Source organism: Anoplolepis gracilipes, chromosome 9, assembly GCF_047496725.1.
Source record: "Anoplolepis gracilipes chromosome 9, ASM4749672v1, whole genome shotgun sequence".
Lineage (NCBI taxonomy): Eukaryota > Metazoa > Arthropoda > Insecta > Hymenoptera > Formicidae > Anoplolepis > Anoplolepis gracilipes.
Genome location: NC_132978.1, coordinates 5,336,238 through 5,347,667, shown reverse-complemented (window position 1 = coordinate 5,347,667; position 11,430 = coordinate 5,336,238). Strand labels below are relative to the sequence as shown.

At 36.1% G+C, this 11,430-nt stretch overlaps 1 protein-coding gene across 1 annotated transcript; it reads right to left on the bottom strand.

The window, feature by feature from the left end:
* Window positions 1–1,328: 1,328 nt before the first annotated feature.
* Window positions 1,329–9,608, bottom strand: LOC140669259 (tubulin beta-1 chain). The gene is made up of 2 exons (XM_072898916.1): window positions 9,388–9,608; window positions 1,329–2,972 (listed from the first exon to the last, which is right to left on the bottom strand). Exons 1-2 carry the CDS (start codon window positions 9,442–9,444, stop codon window positions 1,686–1,688), a joined length of 1,344 nt encoding a protein of 447 aa, XP_072755017.1. The 5' UTR covers window positions 9,445–9,608; the 3' UTR covers window positions 1,329–1,685.
* Window positions 9,609–11,430: the final 1,822 nt, after the last annotated feature.

The window sequence follows — 11,430 nt, the reverse complement described above, 5'->3', positions numbered from 1 at the left end:
ATTTTTCACATTTCTACGGATAAAAAAAATTTAGTTTAAGTTAAAATTAGTACGTAATGAAAAAAATTTCTTGTGGATAATATAGAAATTATGTAGAAAAACGGACAACATAGAGAAATATAAAACGGATAAAATTATTCGTAAAATAAAGTAAATAAGTTTGAGCAAGAATTAAAAAAGATGTCATACTTACGAAATATATAATTAAATCTACAAACGCGCGAGACATGTTCATAATATACAATTTATGGATGCAATTTGTGGATACGTACCAACCAGTGATTTTACCGGCTATGTTGAAGGTGACTACATAATTCTATGTAGCCTCTAAAATGCAGATGGCAGTACTTGACGGACAAGCATCAATAAAAATCCACCAGCCGAATGGATATCTCAGAGCCACTTGCACCAAACTCCGATTAGCTTAATCGTTGATTAAACTATATCTTTGTCTCTTTCAGATAAGTTCAAGAGAAAGAGAGGAACATATAAGTTAATCGGTGATTAAAGTTAATCAACGTTGGTGCAAGTGGCCCTCAGACCAACTCCTTTATATTTCGTTTAAAAAAAATTATAAATATCCAGACATTGAAGATTGAAAAATCAATCAAGACAAACTTTTTTCTTTAGTATTTTTCTTTTTCTAACACTAAATGTCTGGAATATATACGCATGTCAGTTTAAGCACATGCACAAGCAGCATGTGACACATACACAAATGTCATTTGAAAAACATGCTACTAACACGATATAATAAAAATGTATAATATGAATTTAGATCTAAATGAGATGAATAGATAACACTAAAACTTAAGCCCTTTAAACAGATTTCTAAATTTTTACAAATAAAAAAGATAAATGAGATTATATAATTCTATATTATTAATTTAGATAGATTTTTATAAGTACATATCTTTGTAAAAAATAAATTGAATTATGAAAAAATGGAAATAAAAAAAAATTAATAAACATCGAGAATCAAATATTGTATATATTTCGTTTTAATTAAATTTTCAAGTAAATTGATATCACTTTCGTAATGATTGCAATGCTCATACATTTATTTAACATGAGTATTTAAGCAATAAATATGACTTGTAATTTCATAGTCTAGTTTGTTGTATGTATCAGATAACCGATTGTCTAATCAATACTCTCAATCTCGTATATTTCATGAATTTTTATTCACATCTATTTATCGTAAGTATAAAATTGCATATGACAATAGACGAATATAAATATATATGAAGTCTCCGAAAATACAAAACTCAATAGCATTGAAATCTAGAGGTCAGTGTAATAATCAAGAAATAGTGCGTGACGACGGATTCATATGATAATAATTTATTCAAATATGGTAGAGAGAGAGAGAGAGCGGTCGTGCTCTCAGCAATTATACACTGGATGATAAGGGTGCGCGTATAAATTAATTGGAAACCAACAGAAATATACATTCAAACATAAAGAATTCTTCGAATAGTTGCATTAAGTGTGATAAGGATAATTGAAAACGCGCGCACTTTACAAAAATTCGAAATAGAAATCTGTAAAAAAAAAAATACAAAAGAGAAAAACGACATAAGAAGCATAGAAGAGGGTGAAGGGTTGTGTTGCGTTATCGCTCGATCGAGAAAAAGAGAGAATAGGGAAAGGGATGAGAGAGTATCGCTTCGAGACGTCTTCTCTTAGTTCTCATCGACCTCGGCTTCCTGCTCCTCATCGAACTCGGCGTCCTCGTCCGCGGTAGCCTCCTGGTACTGCTGATACTCGGATACTAAATCGTTCATGTTCGATTCAGCTTCGGTGAATTCCATCTCATCCATGCCCTCGCCAGTATACCAGTGAAGGAAAGCCTTTCTTCTAAACATAGCGGTGAACTGTTCAGAGATGCGCTTGAACAGTTCCTGGATGGCGGTGGAGTTGCCGATAAATGTGGCAGACATCTTGAGACCGCGTGGTGGAATGTCACAGACAGCAGTCTTGACATTGTTCGGGATCCACTCGACAAAGTATGAGCTGTTCTTGTTCTGGATATTGAGCATCTGCTCATCAACCTCCTTCATTGACATTCTACCACGGAAAATGGCGGCGACTGTGAGATATCTGCCATGCCTAGGATCGCATGCGGCCATCATGTTCTTGGCATCGAACATTTGTTGAGTAAGTTCCGGAACGGAGAGTGCTCTATACTGTTGGCTACCACGAGACGTAAGGGGCGCGAAGCCGGGCATGAAGAAGTGAAGCCGGGGGAAGGGCACCATGTTTACGGCGAGTTTTCTAAGATCAGCGTTCAACTGACCGGGGAACCTCAAACAGGTTGTGACGCCGGACATCGTGAGAGAGACGAGATGGTTCAAATCGCCGTATGTGGGCGTCGACAGTTTCAGAGTGCGGAAACAGATATCGTAAAGAGCCTCGTTATCGATGCAATAGGTTTCGTCGGTATTCTCAACGAGTTGGTGCACGGAAAGAGTGGCGTTGTACGGCTCGACGACCGTGTCAGATACCTTGGGCGACGGTACAACGGAATATGTATTCATGATTCTATCTGGATACTCCTCGCGGATCTTAGAGATGAGCAAGGTACCCATACCGGAGCCAGTACCACCGCCCAGAGAATGCGTAAGCTGGAATCCTTGCAGACAATCGCAACTCTCAGCCTCTTTCCTCACGACATCGAGAACCGAGTCGACCAATTCAGCGCCTTCGGTGTAATGACCCTTTGCCCAGTTGTTACCCGCGCCGCTTTGACCGAACACGAAGTTGTCCGGTCTGAAGATCTGGCCGAATGGTCCTGAACGTACAGAGTCCATGGTGCCAGGTTCCAAATCGACAAGGATGGCACGGGGCACGTATTTACCACCTGATGCCTCATTGTAGTATACGTTGATTCTTTCCAGTTGAAGGTCGGAATCACCGTGATAGGTGCCAGTCGGGTCAATGCCATGCTCATCGCTGATTATTTCCCAAAACTGCAATGTAAAGAAATATTGCCTGTTAGAATGTGGGTAAAAATAGTTTTATTAATATAACATTATTATAGTATCATGCTATCTTGACACATATTATTATTACCGTAATATGAATTTTAATACATTATAAAAATTTCAAGAAACATGTCTGCTTCTTTCAATTGCTATTTTAACATCTTAATATTAATAAGTTCTAATATTAAGTGTTCTTTTTTTAAATTTCATCCATTATATAAAATCAAAGTTTCGAAAATTCAGAGAACCTCAATCGCGAGATGTTCGATTAAGGAAATACGCGTATTCCCTCGTTTAGCAAGTGTTATCCGTGCCGGAACGAATCAGCGTTATTTCAAAAAATTAGATACGCGTCCTGACTCTCGCATCATTCGCGCGCATGCGCACGAGAGAAGGAAGTTTTGCGCACCGCAATGCTTTCTCTTCGCAATTATCCTCGCATCCGTTTCCAGCCTTCCATTGTATCGTTAACGGAGCCGGTTCAACGACCTCGCGGCAAATAACTCGCGTGTAATTAATCGTAATACGTCCGAGAGGAGCCTGTACGTCGAATTATACGTTTCTTCTTTTTTCTCTTTCAAAGCAACTTCTCGCCTCTCGATCGAATTGCCCGAGCGATAATAGAGACTAATTAGCCCGGTAATAACTGTAAACGCAGTTGCATTCATCGGCCGGTTGATTGTCGAAGCTCATCGCGACGATCACTTGCCACGTAATCTCGCGGAAGCTCTTGTTTCGCCACCGGTAATCGCTCATAATCGTCCGTTTTCATGCTGAAACGTCAAACGCTCGTAAGTGTCATAATTTATATAAAGTATCGCAATACAAATTTAAACTGAATATTTATACAGATTCTTACAATTTAATAATTAAAAATAATAATAATTGTGATAATCTGATAAGAAGCGTCTTTCGCGTAATTTGTGCGTCGCTAAAAATGATATTAATTTCAATTTAAAATCTAAAATGTAAAGAAACAAGTACAAGTATTTTTATCAATAAGAGAGAAGATTGGGCGTATCTGATTGAAACTTCGTATTTGCAAACAAAAGGGAATGCTAATTACAAAATCGCCGCGTGCGGTCCCCGATGCATCTCTCTCTATTCCATCCCGGTAACATGGTTCAAAGACCCCGTGGTATATTTCTGGAAATCGACGTGTGAAAGAGGCACGCGGGTATCTTAAGTACAAAAGCGTGTAAATAACGGATGGCTAGCCCAGTGTAATTATATCGCCTTAACAACTCAAGTATAATGTAATCTTATCGTAGGAATATATACATTATCGCGCGATTCTATAACGAAAAGACTATGACAAGGTGCTAAATTATATATTGCTTGATTATTCCAGTGAAATCTCACAATAGAGGCGCTCTATGAAACGGAAATTCGCTGTTTCTACCAATTTGTCCGTATCTAATTATAAAACCGTATGCACGTACGCGTGCGATAAGACGGAAGAACTTGTTTCATTCTCGGTTTGCAATTCTAATTAAGCATATATTTTGTAAATATATCTCAATGTAAAATGTGCTACCTTGGTTGAAAAGATGTATATTTCTCGCTAATTATTATTAGGCGTTTAAAAAAGAAAATGATATAATATCTTTATTTAGTTTTTACACATTTTATGTTTTCCTTTAATACTTTCTTAAGATTTTCATGATTCGATCAGATAAAAATCAAATATGTAGATAATCACTGATGAAAAGTTTTATCGCTGTTAAATTGATGAGGCTTCCATTCCGCGCCCAAAAACTGTTCTCTTTTCTTCTCGAGAGGAGATATCATCGAATAATCTCGAAGTCCATATACAATCAGCGTGAAAGTCACCGTAAAAGCGCCAAGTCCGCCTACCGTTTGACACTACGTCCCACGTGAAAACGATGCGTGTATTAAGCGGTGACCATATATGAGCATCGTCGACGAAAGCTAAGATCGCCCAACCCTATCTCTTTCCCCTCCCCTCCTCTCCCGCTCCCTCTCAGTCAATCTGCAATATATATCTGCAGTATATGTCGAGATATATGAGTCACCAATGTCACCGCTATATATAGAGATGATGACCGTAAAACCACGATACGGTCGTGTAATTAACATAAGCCGCAATCGCACGGTTATGCATCGCGACAATATATTTGCCCTCATTTTAAAACCCTTCTCCTCTTTTCCTGCCGATTTCTCTCAAGTCAGCCTGCCGAAATTTTCGCATCTATCTCTCTCTCTCTTTCTCCCTTTTTTTCCAAATGATAGATACCGCCGACATTCCTTCCGGAAGTAGCGCGAAAAATCGTACCGTTATTCTAAATGTATATACGCCGCGTGCGCGATGTTGCACTTAGCATTGCATAACTACAGAACAGACACAGATGCAATTGATCCATAAGCGGTCTCGGGGGTCCCGTTGACTTTTAATAAATCAATGTTTATGACAGAAGAGACGTATAGAAAAAGTATCTCACTACCTAGACTGTCTAGAAAAATGTGATTTCTCTGCCGAGAAAAAAAATATTAATTAAACAATCTCGAAATTAAAAAATATTACATTTGCTAAAAATAAAATAAACTTTTCAAAAAAAAAAAAAAAAAAAAAAAAAAAAAAAAAAATCACGCTGTTTCAAATGTTATTTACAAAGAAAAATATTTATTTTACAACAGAAATATTTTATTTCTCTCTTTTGAGAATTAGAAGAAAAAATTTTTTTAATTAAATTAAATATTGAATGCGCCTATACATTACATATATCGCAAGGCTGATAACAGCCTTTAAATGTGTGAGAGAAAGAGAGAAGACAATCTGACTTTTAATAGAAAAGGAAATGAGAATTGTTACAACCGCCGTTATAAAATGTACAATTAATCCTATGATAACAATTCATTGTAACACAAAATATAGTTATTGGAGATGATACAATGTGTTAACATTTAAAAAAAAATTTTAGACATATAGAAAATAAATGCTATCTCATAAAAAATGTATTCGCATAAATTTAAGTTTATTACTCTAGTAAATAAAAATAATAACTATAGTTATTAATTAAACATCCTGTTTAAATGTAAATTTGGAATATCTTTTTTCAATTAATTAAGATTAGTAATTAACGTGATAAAAGATTATAAAGCTTCGAAAATAAAGACTGTAAATTAACCGCACTGACTGGAAAATAGATCTTACACATAAATTCCTACTGTTAACGGAACCAAATATATATATATATATATATATATATATATATATATATATATATATATATATATATATATATATATATATATATATATATATCTTGAAATAGCGATATTATTATAAGAAAAAAAAAATTAAAACTGGTAACATTAAAAACATATTTTACGATCAATAAAATCTATACTAATAATTTTGTCATTTATATTTAATAAGTATCAAAATCGGCGATACAAAATATAATTTTTAAATGACTTTATAACTCGTTAATCTACCCGTAAATTTCACAATTAAAATATAAATCGTCGCAAAATAATAATCGTCGTAGAATCGCAATAGTAAACGAAATTCCGTCTTATGACCGAGCACGATCGATACACCTGGCTATATCGAGAGAGAGGGTCGGCAACGAGCGAAACGGTTCGAAACGGGCCGAGGTGATGCGAAGGAAAATGGCGAGAGGATATCACCGGCTTCCTTTATTTGGGAACGCGTTGCCGTGCTACGGGAGACTCGATGTCCTTGGACTCGAAGGCGTCGCTGAATGGGCATTCGAGTAATCGTTACACAACGATTCGTTTATTCTAGTAGAATGTATTTCAAGCTTGCATTATAACTCTTCAACCTTATAATAGCACATATTCTATTAATCGAAATGTTTTTCAATATGTACAACAAATGCTTTTAACATGTACACCAAGTTTTTTCAAAGCTTTTTTTTATCATATAAATATCTTTTAATTAATGATAGTTTCGTTTGTAAATGAATTTTGATGAATAAAATATATTTCTATGCTATAAAATATTATTAAAATTATCCAATAAAACACTTAAAATAATAATAAAACTTTGAATATATATTATTTAATTGATACATGTTACATACATGATATATTTGTCTTCGTTTTTATAAATTTCTAAAAATAAAATATCAAAAAATACGCCTTGTTTTGACATTAATGCGTTTTTAAAAATATTATTTACTTCTTATCAGATTACATTTCGTTAGCGATAATTTAGTTATCAATATCACAAACAATTTTTCGATAAGACAATAAAAAGTGCATCACATAAAATGAATTACAACAGCGCAAAGGAGTTTCGTTTTATAAAAAAAAAAAAAAAAAAAAAAAAAAAAAATAAATAAATAAAAATCAGCCTCTTGTCAATCTTTATTATATATATATATATATATATATATATAACAGTTATAACATCTTTACTATTGTAACAAATTTTTCACAAAGAGATAAAAAATAGATTTTAATGTTATATTAATATTAGATTGATTAAGATTTCGAGAAACGGACATTGACTTGCGTAGCAGCCTTAAAAATTACAAGAGCATGACGGCGAACGTTGATCAGTTTCTCCTCGCGTGATCTTTACTGTCCTCACGCAATCTTGTAAATTATTCAAATAGATTATTGGAGTAAAAATAGCACCATGTTATAGAAAAAAATCTTTCAAATTATATTACTCTACAAAATGAAGCAGAATAGATTATAATATTGTATAATTACTATTTTCACAGATAATTTTTGAACATTTAATTTTCCGAACTAAAACTTTTTTTTCGTTTTACATAATATGAAAAATAATTTTTCTAATCACATTGATCGCGATTATAAATTATTTACACACAATTGCTAAATTATTATAATACAAATTTCACATTTTCTACAAATGTTTTTCTAATTATTCATACATAACGATATCAATCACACAGATTAATCAGTAAAACAAAGAGGAATACAACAATGGAAAGAAAGAGTATTGAGCGTGCACATAGAAATAGAGACGCCGATCCGCACGATTAACGAGAAATTGAGCGTGTGTATCGACCAACGATAACGTAGTCTGCCGGCGACGTCCGTTAACGGCGTCATATAAAAATTTAAAAATGCAGCCATCATGCGACGAACGCATAGCAGTTGGCGCGATCGTGACGCCGTACGGCCGACGGACGCGGCGCAGAAATTCCATCTGCTTTAAGGATCGTGCACACCGAACATTTTACACCTTTTATTCTAATCGTTTCCCGATACAATTAATCAAATATTCAAGAAAATGTCCACAGCATTGATCACGTAATAGTTCCGATTAAAAGTATGCGAGACGAGTATTAATATATCTTACGTAACATTCGCTATTTTTTGTTCAGTGCGCATTCACCTTTAGTACATGCAAGTAACGTGAGAAGGGGGAGCAATGTTGAAAAAAAAAAAAAAAAAAACCAAGATACGATGATCTTCGTTATTGGCAGTAATATCGAACATGTTAAATACAATGAATTAGAATGTGTAAACAAATATCTTCATTCTACTTCCGTTCTATTAAATTCCCTTATCACATTCTACCAGTACAATGTCGCGTGCGAGATATTAGCGAATGGAAAGAATTACAATAGAGGCTAAAAGGGAAAAAGACTACCGTCGGGACGAGAAGGAGATGCGCGCGCAACCGGTCGATATCACTGTGCAAAAGCAATGATCTCTTGTCGCCGAGAGAGATATGCCACACCCAGAGCTCTCGGACGCCGGTTTCGAATGACAGATAATTTCAATGACAGCTAATCCGTCCGGTTCACACATTTTCCGTCCTGTATCGCACAATCGGCGCAAGTAGATAATAGTGCGGAGTAGATGGAATATTACGATAGGCCGACAACATGCGCGGTGAGAAGATGGCCGTCAGGAACGCGGTGGTATACGTGAAAGAAAAGGATAGAGAAGAAAAAAAACCGTTAGAACTTTGCCTGCCTGCCTGCCTGCCTGCCTGGTGTCTGCCGGCCGGCCGGCAAGCTCTTGTCGCCATGACAGGTCTTCGACCGTCGCGCGGGCGAGGCTCGGCCGTTATTTCCTCGCATACCATTCCGAGTACATGGCGAGTGAATCGACGGTACGTTCTAGATGCATCCTCCTTCTCACCGACGACCCCTGCGAGACCCGTGAATCGACAAAGAACTCGACGGATTTCGCGTACGTTTTTTTTTTTTTCTTCCTTCCGCGAGGTACAATGCTTCCGAGAATTATCACTGTGCGTCGATCTCGTGAGATTTTCGACAAATAAAAAGAAGAAAGAATTTCGATGGAAAATGGAATCCCTCTCGTAAAATATTCTCGTGGTCGGATTAACTACTTTACGAACAAAGGAAGGTGCGCGAACACGTCTCGGTTCTACTATTAGATTCTCGTTTTCTCAAAAAGTATTTACCTTTGCTCCAATTTGGTTACCGCACTGGCCGGCCTGGATATGGACGATTTCCCTCATGTTGCTTGTACGGACTTATCGACGGTGACTTCCCGATATAAGAGACCCTTGGGGACGTACTGCGACAGGTACGACTGCGAGCGATTACTATCGAACTGAGAGAGACTCGACGATTACAGACTAACGCGTCGCGAGAGTCCACAGACGAGTGTGCGGCGGTTGCGGTGTCCGTTACAGATTTTCAAGCCTCCGGGCGGCGGGGAACGGCGAGTGGTAGGGGCGGAGGAGCGAGGGGGCACGTGCGCTGCACGCATCCGATTGGCGGAGCCGCCTCTGCGATACGTCGCGTTACCAACTGCGCGTGCAACGAACGCGTCGATTCCTGCGCGGAGCCCGCGCGCTGCCGAGGCGGCTTCGATTCGTCCAACTTGAAGAGGAACTACTGCGACGCTTGCTGCCCAGGCTCGGCCTAATATCGTCCGGAACCTCGTACGACGGTTTTCCTGTCGCAATCATTCGTGAGATATCCTCTCTGCTTGCTCGTGTAAAGGATAATCTTCTCGTTAATGAGACGAGTATTGAATGCACGTGTTTTGGTTTCGTCGAAATGAGATAAAATCATATGTACTCTTTTATATTTTTCTTTCTTTTTATTAGCCCGCAAAAGAATGCTTAAATTATTGATGTCTTGTTTTAGTTACTTTTGATAAATGATGGTAGAAAATTTGTTTACTTTTTTAATGATTAAATAATGAGTGTACTGATCGTTCTGGTAATCTCTCCTATGGCTCCTGTACACAATAGAGCTTTTCATTAGTCATGGACTTTGAACAAATCTGCAAAATCTTCACTTACGTGCAGTTTTAACATAACAAAACCATCAAATTGACTTTTCACATCCGTGACACGATACTTAAATCGTTCTTTCAGCCACATCGTCAGCCACATAGAATGAAAAAGATTTGAATTAATTATATATTAAAAAATTTAATTTTTTTCAATAAAAAATACAATACTAACAAAAAAAGATAATTGAAAAATTATGTGGAAACATAGTTTTATTACTACAATGTAATTTACAAAATTTATTAAATATAATATTAACATTTTTATAAAATTTAGCATATATTGCTTACATTTTTATATAATTTGTATAATTGTTGTATTATGTGTGCAAATTTACAATATTGCAACTTATTTTTAAATCTCACATAATTAATAATCTAATATATCTCAACTTAAACAAAATTTTGCACGACAACGAAAAAATTGCGACGAAATAATTTATATATAACGTCACAATATTAACATAATACTGCATTTTGGCCGTTAATTTTTGAATTCTGGACGGAAGGGCACTGGTCCTACCTAAATGTGGGTGAAGCTAGGTTCTTCTCTCTAGATGAATACAAGAAGGAGGGAGCGGAACCGTTCGATCGGTTGCGGATGTTATGTACGCGAACGATCTTTGATACAAAACGTCGATAATAATTTTGCCTGGACGCAAAAAAGCGACTGTTCCAGATTTGCTGCTGATGTTGATTTGGTTACGAGATTTCCGGACGTGCATCTCGCGTGAAATACGAGTGCTTGCAGATTGCAGCGTGTATCGATTCGCAGGCGTGGCCGGCAAGAATGCAGATGCTCTCCGCAAACAGACGCCTTGATTGGCGACGTCGATATTGTCCATTTTTTCCCCAAGACAGGCGACATTCGTTAGAGACTCTATTTCGAGTAACACTTAAAATAAATTATAGTTTATCTTCGTATATCTTTTTCTAGATCCCCTTAAAGAAAAAAACATAACTATGATAAAAAAGCTACGCGATAGCCAAGAGCTATTAATCTTTTTTAAGTAGTAAACAGTTTTCTTTGATTCTTTCAGAATCTTAGCACGAGAGAAAATATTTTATAGAAACCGTAGTATATTTTATAAAAAATAATAGATATGAGACAAAGGAAGAACTATACGCAAATATATTAAGAATTATTAAATTTATTAATTTTTTTATTTATATTATTATATTTTTATATAAAATTTAGTTA